At 56.7% G+C, this 17,952-nt stretch overlaps 1 protein-coding gene across 7 annotated transcripts; it reads right to left on the bottom strand.

Annotated features, from left to right (window-relative positions):
- Positions 1-68: 68 nt before the first annotated feature.
- On the bottom strand, positions 69-17,126 carry EXOC7 (exocyst complex component 7). Of its 7 annotated transcripts, XM_068979117.1 has the most exons (21): positions 16,957-17,126; positions 16,703-16,768; positions 15,399-15,583; positions 15,105-15,210; positions 12,874-13,096; positions 10,508-10,675; positions 7,572-7,664; positions 6,604-6,672; positions 5,485-5,630; positions 5,083-5,235; positions 4,764-4,862; positions 4,340-4,402; positions 4,018-4,084; positions 3,250-3,288; positions 2,451-2,516; positions 2,038-2,158; positions 1,735-1,830; positions 921-984; positions 688-729; positions 454-587; positions 69-205 (listed from the first exon to the last, which is right to left on the bottom strand). In XM_068979117.1, the coding sequence occupies exons 1-21, from the start codon at positions 17,014-17,016 to the stop codon at positions 103-105; spliced, it is 2,163 nt and encodes a 720-aa protein (XP_068835218.1). In that variant the 5' UTR covers positions 17,017-17,126; the 3' UTR covers positions 69-102. The 7 variants fall into 7 exon arrangements, with proteins under 7 accessions (XP_068835218.1, XP_068835217.1, XP_068835220.1 ...); XM_068979116.1 differs by lacking the exon at positions 3,250-3,288; XM_068979119.1 differs by lacking the exon at positions 6,604-6,672.
- Positions 17,127-17,952: the final 826 nt, after the last annotated feature.

The following is a 17,952-nucleotide window of genomic DNA, read 5'->3' as shown; positions in this document are numbered from 1 at the left end:
GCAAAGGATGCCACACTCACCCGGCCCAGAGGCAAGTCCACACCTGTTTATCTGTCCAGTAACACAGCTGCTCTGGCAGAGCCAGGCAGGGGCAGTGGCAGCTCAGGCCGAGGTGTCAAAGAGGCGATCGATCATGTCCCCCACCTGCTCCACGCGGTACTTGATGTACTTCTCCGGGTTCTTGGTGAAGGGCACGCTGCCATACCTGCCCAGGCGCTGAGGTCAGGGGGTGCAGGCCGAGCCCGCCCCTCGCCCTGCCTCAGCCTAAGGCCCTCCTGACGGGGTGCCCCGAGTCGTGTTTTGGTCTGGCCCCACATCAAAGCCATAGGCGCTGGGTCTGCCACCTGAACCCACACCCTCTCTCCACGTTTTCTCAAAGGAAAGAGCCCAGAGGTCTTTGAGTTGGGGCAGAGGGGGAGCGTGGGGCTGGGAAGGCAGAGATGAAGGGCTCACCTGTTTAGAAAGGCCCCGTAGGTCTCCTTAACGATGCTTTTCTGAGCTTGGCGGATCTTGTCCCTCTGCTCTGTGTCGGGAATAGCCCAGGCCTTCTGGATCTTGCACAGCTCCTCAAGGCCATCGTTAAAGCCCTGGCCACCAAACAGGGGGAAATAGCAGTGATCCAGAGACAAATGTTCGGGTCCGTGTTGCTGCGCATCCATCGATGGAGGGGAGAAGATCCTGATTTACCTTAAAACGCTCCTTGATCATCTGCCGCTCCTTGTCCCGAAGCTGGGGGGCCGGGGGAGATAGCAGACAAAGTGGAGCTCAGAGCAGAGGCGCCCTGCCCCTGGCTCCTTCCCTTCTGCCCTCAGGACCACAGGCATCCTTGCTTTCTCATCCTGGTTGTTTATTTTTTTTTCCAGAGAGACAACATAGAGCACCATATCCATTAGCCATCCCTCCCCTCCCCTTCAGCTCACCTTGACTCCAGGCTGGACCACAGGTAGATTCTTCTCGGCAATGTAGTCAGTCACCTTTAACCAACTGCGAGGCAGGGAGGGAAACACAGGGCAGAAAAGGGACAGCCTCAGGCCCCTGCTCCCTTTCCTGGGGTTTTGTTTTTTAAAAAATCTCTTCATCTACTGGGGTAGGTGGTGAGGGCAGGGATCGGTTTGGGTCAAAACTGAGCAAAACACAGCTGAGATTTTTTTCTCCCCCCTTGGGAATAAAAATGTTCAAGCTGCTCGCTTTTAAAATTAAGGACAGGAAACAGAGCACTCAATAGATTGATTAAGCACTGCCGACTGCAGTTCATGTCGGCATCACGGCCAATTTAGACGGAGAAGCAGATGAGAAAGGAGGAGCAGATAAACAAGAAGGGAGAGGGAGATACAGCCACGGGGAAGAAACACCCGAAGGGAGAGAGACACACAAACTGAGAAACAGGAGGAGAGGACCAGAGACAGGTCCGGAGGGCGAGGCTCGGCCAAGTTCAAGGGCCCTTGCGACCTTGCTCTTTGCTCGGCCAAAAAGTTACCCACATCTCTGACAGTCAACCATTCTTAGCTGTCAGCCTTGGCAGACTACCCTTGAACAGACTGGCAAAGCACCCCTTCCCTGCCAAGGAGTAGCGAGTGGGAGGGGGCCTCCCACCTCCAACAAATGTGATTAAAAAGCAGAGGATTGGGGTCCACTGGGCAGCAGTTCCCCACCACTGACCCCGCCCAGCGTCCCCAGGCTCTGGGAAGGAAGCGTGAGTGGTGGGTATGCAGGTCGAGGTGGGGGGCTCCCCACCTGCGCTGGTAGGTCTGGATCTGCTGCTCGATGTGCTCCCGGTAGGAGCGCTCGGCAGTCTTCTGGGTCACGGCCACCAGCTGGATCAGCTCGGACCTGGGGTGGGAGCAGGGGGGGAGAGGAGAGAGAGGAGGTCCCACAGGCTGCTGGCCTTCGCAGCAACCTCGGCAGGGCCTGCCTCCCACCTCCCTGGGTCCTGGGCCCGCCAAGGGTGAAGGGGTGCCCTCTCCACCGGGACACGGCCATCCCCAGGAGGCCGGGCAGAGGCAGGTGAGCCCCAGAGCAGCCCCCGCAGCCACTTACTTCTCCAGGGCCTTGAGGATGTAGTTGTAGTTGTTGTGCAGGAAGATGGCGCTCAGAGCCGGGTCCTCATACACCTTGGATTTGCTCAGCAGGTTCAACTGCAGGTTGCCTAGGACTTTACCTGCACAGGGAAGGACGTGGTCACCTACCAACCACGGCAGTCTGATCCGCAAACCAACTTCCACTTGTTGCTCCTTGTCCCTCCTGGACCCAAGACCCCACCAGGCTCAGCAGTCCTTGGCCCAGCCCCCACAATCCCCCAACCAGAGGTCAGGTTGCAATTCTAAAGGTCAGGGCAGGGTGGGGTCCCTCAGAAGTGGGCCCAGGACTAGCAGGAGCACACAGAGAGGAAAAGGAAGGGAAGAGGCAGGGAGGCCAGGCACCAGGGCTGCTGGCTGGCAGGGGCCACTCACAGATGTACGTGCTCAGCAGACGCCTGCTGAACTCGGAGCTGTAGCTGGTGGCGGAGGAGCTGGTCTCTGCGAGAGGAGAAGTCCTGTTACCGCGGCGGTGGTAGCAGCCGAGACCCTCTCTGGCCTCCCCTTGGCCCGGGGAACAGCTGGGGAAACCCTGGGAGGGGCCTTCCTCAGACAGAGCTGGGTATGTCCTGAGCTACGGGGCTCCCTTCCAGCTGAGGGGAGCGCTTCCTGGGACTCTTCTGGAATCCGGGGAGGCCCCTCCATGGTCTTGGGTGGTGGGGTTAATGAGCTGGCCCCCAAGGACCAGCAGGAAGACGGGCAGGATGGGTGTGGGGACAGCCCCTTCCCCCCAGCCAAGCTGGGTGGTACCTACAAGGTCCACGTATCCCATTTGTTAGCAGCAGAGTTTTAGAATAGGCCCCTGATGGCCTCTCCACCTTCTCCCCCACCACCCATAACCTCCTCTACCAGACCAGAGGTGTCCTGCCCACACAGAGCAGAAGGCCAGGGGGGTGGGGAGTGGACAGGGGAGGAAGGGGACAGGGAGGTGCTGGACCTGCCCGAAGGGTGTAGTCAGGGTGCTGGGCACAGCAGGATGCTGTCTGCAGAAGCCCAGGGACAGAAACTGTTGTTCAGGGAGCTGAGGGGGTCAGGAGCACCCTGAAAGAACCCGTGCCCCTCTGACCCTGCTCCGACTGGGGCCCTGAGCCTGTCCAGGGGCCTCTGTCCCCAGGGAACCTCACCCACGGGGCTTCAGAGGGGGAGGATGGGGCTGCTGAGCCCTGCTGCTTACCTCGGGGGTCTAAAGGAATATTGTATGTGTCCCCAAGAACTACGCAGTGAGAGGCAGTGCGCACAGAGGGGAAGGGGGGAGACAAAGGAGGGAGAAAGATGCAAAGTGCAAAACAGGTTAGAGACGGCCGCCACACCCGAGCCAAGCAGCCCACGCCCCTCGACACCAGGACACAGACAGCAGGAAAGCCCAGGCTGGACCCCCGCAGGCCAGCGACACACTGGAAAGTGGACATCAGGAGAATGACAGGCCAGAGGCTGCCCCCAGGATGCGGGGTACAGGGGAGGCCCAGGGCTGGGTCTCAGCACACGCCTCCCCACGTGCTCACTTCCCAACCCCAGTCACGGGAAGACACCAGGCTGGCCCTGAGATGCCAGCCGAGCCCGCTCAATGGGTCAGCAGTGTGAGACCAAGTAGCAGGACAGGCAACACAAGAGGAGGTGGGGCAATGCAGGAGGAGGCGGGAGCGAGGCACGAAAGACACTTTCAGACAAGTGGGGTCCGCGCTCCAGGGCGAGGACGGTGGAGGGAGCCGGGGGGACGGAGGCCGGGGCAGGTGGTCAGACCCTGCTCTCCTGATGCTGGGTCTGATGGTCCAAGAGGCTTGAGGAAGGTCCCGTCACAGGCCACGATTCCTTTCCACCCCCCCAGGGTGGGGGGAATCTCCTCACCCAGAGAGGAGGGTGCCCCCTGGGGAGGGGGTAACCCCATGTCTCTAGCCTGGAGAGAGGAATGGGGTGGGAGCCCCCGCTGGGAGGTGTCAAGTACCTTGGGAGGCCAGCATGGCGCCTGCCGTCTCCTGGAAGTCCAGGAGCTGCTGCAGGAAGAGGATGGCCTGCGTGGGGAGAAAACGGGGCCAAGAAGGTTAAGGGCAGGACCCAAAGGCTGGATCAGCCCCCACAATGCAGCCCCTCTGACCGTTCCAGACAGGTGAGGGCAGGCGAAACGGGTGGGAGCAAACTTGCTGCTTCACCCTGTGGGTCTGGCCTCCAGGGAAAGGCCCCGTCTGCAGAGGGCACTTAGCGCCTCCAGCCCATCCTGCCACCTGCGCCCCGCCCCGCCCGCCCCAGGAGTCTCCAGCAGCACCTACATTGCTCGTGAGCTCGTGCACGGTGCCATCCTTGGGCATGTTGTATTCCTTGTCGGGGTCGTTCTGTGGGACAGACAGCCTGAGTTCCTGAAACAGCTCCTAAGGAGGCCCCAGCCCACCCTGCACCCGTCTGTGGACCCACAGCACCACCTCCTGGCAGACAAGTGTCAGGACATCCCATCCGACACAAAAAACGAGCAAGAGGGACCTAAAGGAGCTTGATGCCTCAAGTGGGGGCCTCTGGGAAAGAAAGGGAGGCCTGTGGGTACTGACAGGAGACCAGCAGCACGGCTGGCTGGCTTCCCTGCAGGGCAGGCCCGCCCCACTTGGAGGCCTACTCTCAGGAGTTCCTGAGGCCGGTCGCAGGTGGCCCTGCCTGCAGCCCCGCCTGCCGGCCTGGGTGGCGTGGACAGAGGAAGGGCACCTTGATGTTGTCGGCAAAGTCCTCCAGTGCTTTGGCTCCCACAGTCTCCATGGAAGTGATGAGGCTGGGCAGCTTGTTCTTGGTGCTGGCGGCTGTGCCCTGAGGATGTAGCCACATGGCTGCACAGGGCTCCGGAGCCCTGCTCCTTCCCAGCCCCCCGCCCCAGGGACTGTCTCTTCTCCTCAGTCCCCTGAGAGCGCCTCCACCCACCCAGGGCCCCGAGGAAGCTGCCGCTGCCCCCCACTCTGAGCAGAGAATGCGGTTCTCCTGGGAGGCCCTGCTAGGAAGCATCCCCAAGGGCCCCCCTGCCCCCACGTACCTGGAGCACCTGGTCAAACTCAGGCTTGGTCTGCTTGAGGTGCCGCAAGATGGGGAAGACAGTGAGCACGGCCGAGAAGTCGTGGCGGATGATGGCCTTGCGGGCGGCCACCACAATGTTCTCACCTTCTAGCATGAGCCCGTCCAGGGCGTCCTGAGAGAGCGGGGCAGGGGGAGGGCTCAGGGGAGGGGCAGCCAGCCGGCTCCCATGGCCGGTGAGGGGACCTGGAAGGGTGTGAGGGGGTGTGTGCCTCCGATCGGGACACACCACCCAGTTCAGAGGCCCCAGGATCGGGGTGGAGGCAGTGGCTGGAGTTAAGGGCTAGGAACCTGGCCCAGACTCAAGCTTCTGCAGGGATAGCTCTCACTTGGGGCATCTGGTCGGGGCGGGGCGGGGCCAGACCTGTATCAAAGAGTCGAAGGTCTTTTTCTGATGGTGCTCAGGGATGACGTCCGTCAGCAGCTGGTACTCGCTCTGGGCCAGCTTGACAAAGGCACTGGCGCAGTGAATGTAGGCATCAGTTTCCACGTCCAGCATGTCATCTCTCCCTGGGGGGACAGCAGGGCCCCTGAGCTACTGGTCTGGGGTAGCCCCTCTCCCTGCTGGGGTGGGGGCCGTGAATCTCTCCAGCTCCTGGCCAGATTGGCAGCAGATGGGAGGAAGACTACTGGCAGAAAGCTGAGAGGACTCCAGCAGAGCTGCCAGGGTTTGAGGGGGGAAAAATGGGGCTGAGTCCAGCCTTGGTCTGAGCTTCATTTTCAGCTCTGCTGTGGGCAGCATTACTGTCCCAGAGCGTCAGGTGTGGGAGGTATGGGGGAGGATTCAAGGACAAGAAGACCCCTCATTCTACTTCCCGGAGAAGACTCGTCTGACCCCAGACAGGGGATTCTGAACTGTACTGGGAAGACGACACCCAGGGATGGGCAAGAGGCAATGTCCACCCCAAGGAGGTTGGCGCCATCTCAGAAGATGCTGGGCCTCTAAAGGCAGACACTGGCCTGGCCAGGCCTGGAATGTATAAAAAGGCGGTGGGCTCTGGTTTTTGAGGCTAGCTGACATGGGATTAAAGTTGGAGAGCAGGCCACGTGAGCCCCAGAGAGGGAGGATTGCTTGGTTGTCAGCTGCCCCGGGAGGAGCGGGGGGTCCCTCCACGGTACTGGAGGCTGGGGCAGTGGTGTCCGCAGGCAACTGGATGCTACGTGCCAAGGGACGGGCTCCGAGGGGTTCAGAGCCTTGGAGCTGCTGCTGGAGTCAGGTGCGGGCACTCCCTACCCTCCAAGGGGCCGCCTGCAGCTTCTGCCCTCTGCCCAGGCCCTGAGAGCCCAGCCTGCACTCCCGTCTGGAGAGAGGCAGGGAGACCTAGTGCCCAAGAGAGAGAGAGGAGGAGGCCCGGGAGAGAGAGAGGCGAGTAGGCCTGGCTCGTCCTCGAAGCGGAGGCCGGCTGGGCGGCGGGAGCGGGCCCTCCGAGGGGTGGCCGGGAGTGCGGCAGTGGCGGCCCGCGGGCTGGGCTGCGGTACTCACCGGCCAGTGGCCCGGCCTTGTCGTTCAGGGCCTCGGACAGGTGCTTAACTCGGAAATCATGCTCGTGACCTAGCGAGACGTTGGCCGCAAACACAAGCAGCGTTTATCCAGGGGCGGGGTGGCTGCCTCTTGGGTCGGGGGGCGCTGAGAAGAAGCCCTCAGTCTCCGGGCGGATATGAGATGGGGTGTGTGTGGGGGCACTGGAGAGGGCTCTGAGCCCCTCCTCTGCCTCAGACCACCTCAGGAACAGCCGTTTCAAGCCTGACTTGCAGTGCCTGGACCACCCTTGGGAGCCAGTTTCCCCAAACCCGGAGGCTGAGAAAGCTGTGAGGACCACAGAGGGCTTCTGAAGAGTTTCTGGCAGCTGCGGAAGGTCTGATGTTCAGCCCCAGGGGCTGAGTCTCACCGTATTGGGGAGAGATCCAGTTAGAGAAATGTCACTGCCCAATGAATGGGGACAGGCTCCTTTTGTCCCCCAGGGACATTCTTTTGAAGGCGGATCTGGTCCACTGGGGCAGGGCTGTCCCTCCTCTGATAGGAGACAGGGGGGACATAGGCTGCCCGTCTCCCACGGCACACGCTCCCCTTTCTGAAGGTGGGGGGTGGCGGGGGGCAGCCAGCTTGGTCCTGCCACTGCTGGTCTGAGCGTGAAAGGGCTACCTGTGACAGAGAACTTTCTCCGAGTTCAAACGGGAGACAAGAAGGACAGAGACAGGATGGGGAGGGGGCAGGAAGCCTCCCGGGGGGCAGAGCCACCGTCAGTCAGACAGGACTAGGCCAAGACCACAAAGGCTGCCCCTGAGCCAGCCAGTGGGGCTCAGTGGCCCCAGGGACCTCAGTTCCCCCCCGCCCCCTGCCCCTCTCAGGCTTATGCCAGAGGCCGTCTGGGGGGTGGAGGCTCTGCCCTGCCACGGGAGTGGACACACAGAGGAGGAGGAGGGAACTGGAGAGGAACACGGGGTGATTACCTTCCAGAGGAATGAGGTTAGAGCCCCCCTTTTTCCCATCTAGACCATGCTGGGAATATTGTTTCAGAAGGTTCTGAGCCTTACGGATCGTCCCTGTCACCAGAGCCACACAGAGAGGAGACAAGAAGACCTAGGAAATGAGTGAGAGAAAACAGCAGCAGCCCTCCACCGGCCCCTCTCCCCCAGGCCCGCGCCCGCCCCCAGCAGTGAGCACGCCCGGACGGAGGAACGGAGCCATTTTATTCCTTCAGGGGACTCCTGGTTCTGCCAGTGACCCTCATGTTCTGGGTCTGAGTTCATTTGAGGAAGTGCAGTGGGTAAAGGAGATGAGATGGGCAAAGATCCACCAGGAGAACCAAAAATTAACAAAGAAAACAACAGTACTGAGTGGCACTTAGATCATAGGCCCTGGGACGGAGGAGCAAGTCACGGAGCTCTAGAGCCCAGAAAGGGTGATCCGGGGGACACCTCGAGGCCCTCGGGTCCTCTCCCAAGGGCAGGCCGAGCTCTCCGGGGAGCTCTCCGGGCACGCTCAGTGCCAGAAGCGGCCAAGCAGCAGCCCACCCAAAGCAGGAGACCCGGGAGGTGGCGAGATGGGCCTGGGCTTCCAGGGACAGCAGTGGGAGGCTTGGAGATCCAGAGGCAGAGGGGCCCACACACCAGGGCAGGGACCCGGACCATCAGAGCTCTTGGGAATGGCTCAAAAGCCGAGAAGTTAACAGAGGCCACCACACAGAGAGCTGGGGCGGGAGGGCCACAGGAGAGGGGGCATGCTCTTGGCATGGGGGGAAAAAACCAACAGTTAGTATCACACGTGAAAACAATGACAACGCCGCGGTGCCCACAGCCTCTCAGGTCAGCTACCTCTACGGGAGCGAGAGCGCTCAGGGCAGAACACGTGGGGGAAATAAAACAGCACTCAAAACGGACGTGTGCAGCTGCCTCGTTAACAGAGCTGGGGGCAGGGCAGGCACCATGAGGGTAACTCGGGTCCCTCTCCCCTGGGGACTCCTGGGTGCCCCCCCAGCATCTCTGAACACAGGGAGGCTGCTTTGGGTCCTGGCAGCTCCCCAAAAGGCTGGGGGAGGCGGGACATTTCTCTCTGTGCGCACCAACCACAATTAGCTACTAACAGCCGAATTCAGGGCTCCGGTTCAGCATCTGCCTCGCCGTGTGCTTCAGCAAGCGGCCCCACTAATGAGTGAATCGGTTTCCTGCCGCACGGACGAGCGGGAGCAGATGGGCCCACGCAGCCTTCAGGAGCCTCACCAGCACGTCCACGTGGATGTGGGCTGGGGACATTGATCTGGCAGCCACCAAGCCCATCAAGTGCCCAACTACCTCGGATGACGCCAGGGTCAGTGTTTCATTACCCACCGCACTGCCCAGCTTCGCTCCTCAAGAGCTGGGAATTACGTCCTGGGGTCCTGTCTCCCTAGTTTCGACATCAGTTCTGAGCCCTCCCCCAACCCGAGCTTCTGACAAATCTTGAAACCCCACAGAAACCAAAGGGACCCTCACAGCTACAGCCGTCCTTTCGGCAGGCTCGAAGTCAAGGCTGCTTTAGGTCCAGCGGGAGCACCGAGGTCAGACCCCAGCTCCCCTGCAGGGCCAGCAGTGCTCCTGGATGCAGTCTGGGTCCTGGGGTGCCCGTCGGAGAAGAGACAGAGGGGAGGAGAGCGCAGGCCTGCCGAGGCCCAAGAAGCCCCACAGCCTCACTGAGCTAAGGCGCAGAGACGGAAAGACCCGTGTGGCGGGCGGCTGTGGCCACGCAGGCAGCCTTACTAGAGTCCCTGTTTGCGGCCAGTTCTCCCGGGGGGGGGCGGCCAGGACATCCACACTGGTCGGGGGAAGGGCCCCTGGCTTCCCTCCCGCCCTGCCCACTGGTGCCCTGCCTGCAGGCAGCCTCTGCTCTGCCGTGTCTCCAAACCCTGAACCAAGGCCTGAGGAGCAGCAGGTTTTCAGGGCAACTGTGAACAGGCAACCCTGCTCCCTGAGGGGCAGGGAAGGAAAGCGCTGTCACGAAGGACAGTCCCACCGGTGCCTCTGGGCACGTGAGGCAACAGCAGCTGGACCAGGTGGGCTGAGGCAGGAACAGCCCCTGGCCTCACGCGCTCTCTCTCTCTCCCTGGGGTCTGCAGTGGTCCCTCACCCCGGAAGACCCCAGCCTCTCAAGGGCAACACCTCTCAGTGGCTACACCTCTCAGTGGCTACACACAGCCAGGCTTGCCAAGTGGAAGATGGCACGCGGGGACACTGTTTACCCGGAGCACAGACCATGGGGCACACGATGACGGGAAGAAGGCCAGACAGTGAGCTGTTCGCCCAGGACACCTGCAGCCCAGGCCTCTCCCACCTCAACGACCCTCCCCCGAGTCCCCACGGCCAGACACAAGCTTCGAGTGGAACCCAAAAGCCCGACTGTGTCCTTCGGCGAGGATGGCCTGGGATTTTTTTTTTTCTTTCTGGATGGATGGATTGTGAAAGAGCAAACTCTCCCCTCTCCACTTCTTAACTATGCATCAGGTCAAGCAGCCTGGGCTTCCTGGAAGGTGAAGGCCGCCGCGCCTGCCCCTGTCCCATTCCAGTTTTGGTGGCGGCAGCAGGCCTGGCCTTTACACAAGACGACGGAGACAGGCCAAGGGTGCCCAGCGAGTGGCTGCCCCTGCACCCGTCACCTCACCTCTCCAGGCCTGTGACCCACTGCTCCAAGGACCCTTATACAGCCCCCAGACTCGCGAGAAAGGAGCTCACTGGACCAGGCCTTGCTGGGTGGGCAGACACCTGCTTTCTGTCCCGTGTACCTATGGTCAGGGGTACTGTGAGGACAAGCTCTAAAGGGGCTGACGCTGCTCACCCCGGGGTGGGCCTGGGCAACCCAGGTCCCAGGTGGCCCTCGGGATGGTTCCGAGGTGGGCCGGTGGGGGGGTGCTCACCTGGCCGCTTGACCGGCTTCTTGGTGGGTGTGTCTTTCCTCTTGTTGGGGATGGCAGGGGAGTAGGGGACCCCAGAGGAAGAGCTGCTCTTCCGGAAATGCTCCTTCAGGCCTTTGATGGAGCGATCCAGCTGGCTGGAGCGGATCTGGTAGTAGACGTTCATGAAATCTGAGGGGAGACGGGCGACAGCTAAGGGCCCTGGCCCTGGCCCGGGAGCCTCCCTCTCCCTTCCAGACACAGCTCCTCAGGGCAGCAGTGGGTACCTGCTATTGCTACCTGCGAACCTCTTCCTAGCAGCCCCCAGCGCGGCCTCGTCCCAAATTAAGCAAAGTCTTATGAGAGAAACTACCCCCCAACAGAACCAACAGTTAGTTGTGAGTTTTTTGTTGTTGTTTTTTTGCTGTGCCACACAGCATGTGGTTCTTGGTTCCCCGACCAAGGATCAAATCCGTGCTCCCTACAGTGGAGGCAGAATCCTAACCACTGGACCACCAGAGAGCTCCCTTTGAAAGGAAGGCTTTTTTTTACTTTGTTTATTTTTGGCCACACCCCGAGGCTTGTGGGATCTTAGTTCCCAGACCAGGGACTGAACGCAGGCCCCTGGAACTGAAAGCAGAGTCCTAACCACGGGACTGCTAGGGAATTCCTGGGTTTTTTTGTTAGATTTAAAAAAAAATACAAAGTTAACACCCAGCTTCAACTTGGTAAGAGGTCAAAAGCTGTGGTTTCTGGGTCAGGAAGATCCCCTGGAGAAGGGACAGGCTACCCACTCTAGTATTCTTGGACTTCCCTGGTGGCTTGGTCAGTAGAGAATCTGCCTGCAATGCGGGAGACCCGGGTTCGATCCCTGAGTCAGGAAGTCCTTCTCCCTGGAGGAGGACATGGCAACCTACTTCAGTATTCTTGCCTAGATAATCCCATGGATAGAGGAGCCTGGTGAGGTAAAGTCCAGGGGGTTGCAGAGAGTCCTACATGACTTCAGCGACTGAGCATGCAAAGGATGTGAGCAATGCATAGGCGGCAAAGAGACAATAAATGTCAGTAAATGAAAAAAATAGACTATTCTTTAGCTGTGAATGAAGTGAAAGTTTTTTAAAAATTAGAGGATCGTGATATCCCGGTCAAATAGCTAAGATAAACGAAGTTAAGGAAGAACAAACAGCCGGAGGATTGTCGACGGGTCAGTCCACCGGCCCCATCTGCCCGGAGAGGAGCGTAAGATAGCAAGATCTGTTCAGACAGCTCTACCTGATAACTGCACCTTTGAGAAAATATCCCAAAGGACTTCCTAAATAAGAAGAGCAAGCACTACAAGCATGTTCACTCCAGCACTTTATCAACACTGGAAAATTAGAAAACAAAAAAGTTCAAATGAGTGAGGAAAAAAGATACAGATGCCACGGTACATTTCAGCAGCTCCAAACACGCAAAATGGACCAAAGCACAGAGGTTCTGGCTGAAGGAGGCAGAGGGGTCTGGAGGCATCCCCTGGCCTCCCTTATCCCAAGGGAGGCCCTGGATCACTCCTGCCAACCCCTCAGCTCCCAGAGTGCAGTTCGTGAGCCACAGACAAGCCTGTGTGGTTGGTACAGGCAGCCCTGAGACCCAGCACCACACAGTCCTCGAGAAGGAGGGGGACAGTGATAAGGCACACTGGCAGCTTGGCGTGTGTCCACACTGCCGAAGGGAAGAAGAATGTGGAGGACTAAGTAGCTTAAAATTGAATTTTCATTAGTTTTTAAAAATTTTTTGCTTAACTCAGGAGTTGTTGTTGTTGTTTTTTTAAATCCTGGGACAGGCCAAAGAAATGATGGGACCAACACACCACAGAATATTATGCAGCTGTCAAACAGAATGAAGCAGATATACATGTACCGATATGGAATGCTCTCAAGGCATGTCACTAAGTTAAAAGCAAAAACCAGAAAACAATTGTCAGAGAGGACAATTGTCCTTCCACCTGGGAATGAGGGCGAGATAACGCACATATTCACTCTCTCTCTCTCTCTCACACACACACATAAAGATGTTTTTGGAAGGCTGTAAATAACCTTAACAGTACTCATCTTTGGGCTACGCTGTAGGCGTCAGGGAAGCGGGGAAGTGAACTTCTGTTTTTCACCTAAACCTTTCACCATTTGAAATTTTTACAATTAATTGGGGGGAAAAAAAGGAAAGACACAGGAAAGGAAGGTATATAAAGAAACGCGTGGGTTTGCTAGATTCACAATTTGACACACACGCTCGGGATTTATGGCTCGCGGTGTCTCCAACTAAACTCCTTATCAAAGACATGCAAGTGGATTAAAGAAACGAAGGGGAGGCCCTCTCCCTCTGGCCTGCCGCCAGCACCCGGGCCGCCTCACCTTGGTTGCGGCCGTATTCCACCAACCAGCGGGAGATGCGGACCACGTCGTGCAGCACGCTCTCGGGCAGGTGCTCCAGGGGCACCTCCTCCTGGAGCTCCAGGTCGTCCTCACCACCGATCAGATCCAGGATGAGCACTGGGGACACCACCTTGCTGTGCCGGGTCATCAGGCTGCGGAACTCGGACTCCAGTGACTCCTTCCCCCGCTCAAACAGCAGCTTCTACGGGACGGAGGGAGGGCGGGGGGAAAGATGAGGGTCCGCAGCTGCTTCAGCACTCAGCTGACCCTTGCCTCCCCATACCCTTCCTTTCCCTTCCTGCTTCTGGGTCTCAGCCCTCCTCTGCCTTCACTTCCTTTTCCCCATAGAAGAAATGCTCGGAAGACTTCCTTCATTATTTCTTTCCCTTGTGTTCTCTTAAAATGTATGCTTGCAGGTGAAACCCAGAGTTTTACAAGAAGTAGGTGCTTACAGGTATCAGCTGATTATTTTTTCATTCCACCATTAATTTGTGTTCTTGTTAGAAAAGGGTTTGTTAGAAACCCTTGTTAGAAAAGCAAAAGAAAAAAAACACAAACTGGATGTCAAAAACTTATGTGCTGAAAACGATGCCACCAAAAAAGCGAAAAGAGGGGGACTTTCCGGACTGTCCAAGGCTTAAGACTCCATACTTTCTCAATCCCTGGCCAGGGAATTGAGATCCCGAATGCCATGCTGTGAGTACTCCCCCGCGCCACTCCCCCCCTCCACCTGCCACCACAAAAAAAGTGAAAAGACAATCCACAGAATGAAGGGAAATATTTGCAAATCACGTATCTGAAGTGATAGGTATTCAGAGCAGACAAGAGAATCAAAAATATACGCCCACACAAAAGTATGTACACAAGTGTTCATAGCAACACTGCTCATAACCACCAAAAAGCGGAGTGATCAAGTGATGGATGGACAAACGAACTGTGGTAGATCCACAGAATGCAATATAATTCAGCCCTATAATGGAATGAAGCACTGACACGCGTTACCACACAGGTGAACCTTGTAAACAGGCAATTAGAAGCTAGATTCAGAAGGTTACATACTGTGTGACTCCACTTACAGAAGTCCAGAATAGGTAAATGTGCAAAGAAGACAGATGAGTACTAATGGCGGGGTGAATGGGGGAGGCGAGGGAAGAGTGACCGCCAATGTGTCTCTTTTTACAGGGGATGAGCATATTATGAAATTTATTCCAGGGATGTTGCATGACTCGGTGATTATTAAAACTACTAAAATTACTGATTACTAAACTACTAAGCTTTATACTTCAGATGGGTAAAATTTTATTGGTATGTGAATTATATCTCAATAAAGATGCTTTAAAAATAGAAGAGTTGGAGTGTTTCTGCTTACTTGAAAAGTAAGTCCTCTAGGGTAAACCTGGAGTTGTATATTTTTTTGTCTTCTTCTCTAGCCCACCCCCACGCCCAAGTTCTAGCACAGAGCTCTTCACTCTGTGACCTGAACTTGGTAGAGATCCTCAAGAACAAAGTTCTCCAACCCCTGACATTCCAATCTCTGAGTCTAGGCTGCCCACTGATGGGGTGCAGTATAGTGGTTATAGTGGTGTGTCCCCTCTGGGTTACTAGTGTGACAGTGTACTGATCCTGCAGTTTTCTGTGTAGCCAGGTGGCAATGGTTATACAATGTGAATGTCACTGAACTGTTCCCTTAAAGATGGTTAGAAATGGTAATTTTTATATTATTTATTTTTCAGTACAATAAAAAATACCCATGCATTTATAAAAATCAAATGTTAAATCTGTATTTCATAGGTAACTTGTAATGTGTGTTCTCTGGTGGCTCAGTGGTAAAGAACCTGCCTGCCGATGCAGGAGATCTCTGGGTTGAGAAGATCCCCTGGAGAAGGAAATGGCAACCCACTCCAGTATTCTTGCTTGGGAAATCCCATGGACAGAGGAGCCTGGCAGACTGCAGTCCATGGGGTTACAAAAGAGTCAGACACAACTCAGCAACTAAACAACAACTTATAATTTAGCTACATTATTAAAATGCAATCAAAATGTAGACCTGTAATTTCTGAAACAGAGATTTCAATGTCTGTAGTATGTGCATGGTACTATATTCTTCTCTTCATTCGACTATATTATCTTTTAGCTGGTTCAGTGTCTCATGAGGCCCGGACAGGGATTGGTGTCTCCCAACCTCTCACATCACTCTGCTGGCCCCTTACCACTTTGTTGAGCTCTGGGCTGTCTGGGCTATTGTCCTGGAAATACTCCACAGCCTTCTGAATCTTGGCCATGCTTCCCAGATACTCCTCTAGCCTACCTGTGGGCCTGGAAAGGAGAAGAACCATATTAGCCCGGGCAGATGGAAGATGAATAGGAAGGACTAAGGGAATGGTATTTGGAAATGGTGAACAGAATTAACACAGGGGACTCTAGGCTCATATATATTCTACCCCGCTTCCAAAGCCTACTGGTCCAAGAGGCGTTAGGAATGTGACCCTCTGGTCCGAGCTCACCCCTCTCTGATGATCTTCTCAGTGTCACTGGCCACGTGGTAGTAGCTGATGACATGGTCCAGACAAGACAGGGTCTTCTCGACATTCTCCTGCAGCCGCTGCAGGTTCTCCGTCTGCTTGTGCACGGGGATGATGGAGTTCTCCAGCTTCATAAGGCGACTTTCAAAGGATGACAGGATAGACACCTACGGGGGGAAGCCCCGTGCTCTCAGGCCTCAGGGTTGTCCCAGCACTGCTTCTGCCCCTTGCCAGGTCTTCGCATTTGCTGCCTTTTCTCTGGTTTTCTAGACAGTAGGCTCCAAGAGGAGAGGGACAGGGTATACTTATTCCCCACTGTATCCCCAGGATCTACCACGTGCCTGGCAGATCGGAGGTGGCCCAAATAAATTGGCTGAAGTTTGATTTGAAGGCGAGGCAACCATTACATTAACTTCTCAGAAAATCACCTCAGGATGGCTTCCCTTCCACCCTTTAAAGCCAGATCTCAACTTATGTTCCCCCTGATGCTTTCCTAGACTGAACAGGAACTGCTTTCATATAGAGTAGCCTCAAATGCATTCCTGGTACCTTCAAACCCCCTCTCTCTAAGGCTAAATCTCATTAAGTAAGGACTAGCACCTGATGACTGTGTTACTGAATACATACCCACCTTTCTATCTACTACTCAGTTTGGGTTTTCCAGGCTCTTTTCGGAATAAGAAAGGAAGTTCATGTTTATTGAGTACCTATTGTATACCAGATACTGTGCAAGAGGCATTTCCATGCATTAGCTTCCATGACCTTCACAGCTACAATGGAGATTGGCATCGTCTATTTTAGCAGAGGAGGTAACTGAGGCTCAGCGTTACCTGTCAGGAGCCACACACAAATAAGCGGAGGGGAAAGGGCTAGATCCCGCATCTATCTGATTTCTGATTCATTTTACCCCTCCAGCTCTCCAGAGTGACGGCTGAGTCTCCTGCCCTCAGTAATCTCAGAAGTGGTAACCCCACCCGTGATACCCGCACTTAAACTAAGGGTGACCCATGGCCAGTACCCAGCCCACTTAAGTCAGTCTCACTAACTGTTTGCGGAAGGAGAGAAAGAAGAATGCAGAACTTAGGCAAAAAGCAGATAAGTGGGGGGGCAGCCTCATCCTCAGCGAAGTGGCGGGCAAGGGGAAGAGAGTGTAAGAAGTGTAACACTGTTGCTAGAGAAACCCAGACCTTAACACCCATCACCACCCAGGCCAGAAGCCTCAGGCTTTAGGTACTAACCCCCTGGGTCGCAGCGTCTGGAGGCCCTCCCAGCGAGGGGTTACTCACCATGTTCTTGGTGAGCTGGTCGCTCTTCTCCAGGCTGTCTCGGATGAAGGACAGCGTCTCCTCCTCCTGCGGGGGGGAGGGGAGGACATCACCAGAAGCCAGAGACCACCGCATCCCGGCTCCACAGCCTCGCCCGGACCCTACTGCCTGGTACCCGGCCCCCTCCCACTCCTGCTACCTCCCCTCCCTGAGTGGACGCCCGGCCCGGATCTCGGCCCCTTCCCTCACCTCCTCCCCCGCCTCCCCAGCCCCACCTGCTTCAGCTTGTCCTCGATCTCCCGCCGCCGGGCGGACGCCTCCTGCGGGGGAATCATGACTTCGACCCTCCCTGCGAGCGGCTCCCACAGCCCAGCGTCTCGCTTCAGAGGGCCCTCTAGGCTCCCGTCCCTGTCACACCCACTTCCGCCCGTGGCCCCCTCCCCGGGGCTCGTTTGCCGCCATATTGGGAGTGGCAGGCGGAAGTGCGCCTGCGTGAAACTCAGGGACAGGGGAACCCGGCAGGTGGCCATCTTGGGTGTGGCGGGGAGGTGCATCCGGGTTTCACCTTGATGCGTGTTGTCACACTCATCAGAGAAGATTCTCTAGCGGTGTTTTGTCCCGCAGCTGGCACAACAGTTACAGCTCACGTGCCGTCTTCGTGGGAAGGCTGACTCTTTTCACAAAGATTAATAACAAATTCGTTTGTCTGGATCCAGGCACAGATGAGGTGTTCCCCCGCAAAGCGCAGCACAGAGCTTGTCACACAGCAGGCACCTAATGTGTGCTCATTTAATGACCGAGGGACCTATGTAGTCGTGTCCCCCTTCGGCCCTAAAAGCTCTCACGGAATGCGCCCTGTGTGCAAGCCCTGGCCCGGGCAAAGAATGGTCGCCCATGGCCCCAGTGGCAACCATAACTACAATCCCGTGAGGGGCTCGGCAAAATTCCTGGGGTATGAGGGGTTCTGGGAGCACTCATCCCTGGGACTGGGATGGGACCGGAGAGAAGCTCCAAGCGCCACACTAAGGTGTCTGTTTTGGAAAGAGAGACATGGTTTTATTTGCTGGGGGTGAGGGCCGGGCCGCGGGTAGAGAGTGGCTTCAGCGGTGTATTTTCCCAGGTCTGGAAACAGTGCAAGGGGAAGGTTGAAAAAGTCCAGACCTGTCCGAGGGGTTAGAACCCAGCTGGTGTTCTCAGTGATGGAGACGCTGAGGCCTATCTGCGGGTGCTCAGACACAAGGGGAGCGTTTCTCATAGGGCCGCTGAGGACA

Source organism: Capricornis sumatraensis, chromosome 8 (genome assembly GCF_032405125.1).
Source record: "Capricornis sumatraensis isolate serow.1 chromosome 8, serow.2, whole genome shotgun sequence".
NCBI lineage: Eukaryota > Metazoa > Chordata > Mammalia > Artiodactyla > Bovidae > Capricornis > Capricornis sumatraensis.
This window is presented reverse-complemented; position numbering and strand designations above follow the sequence as displayed.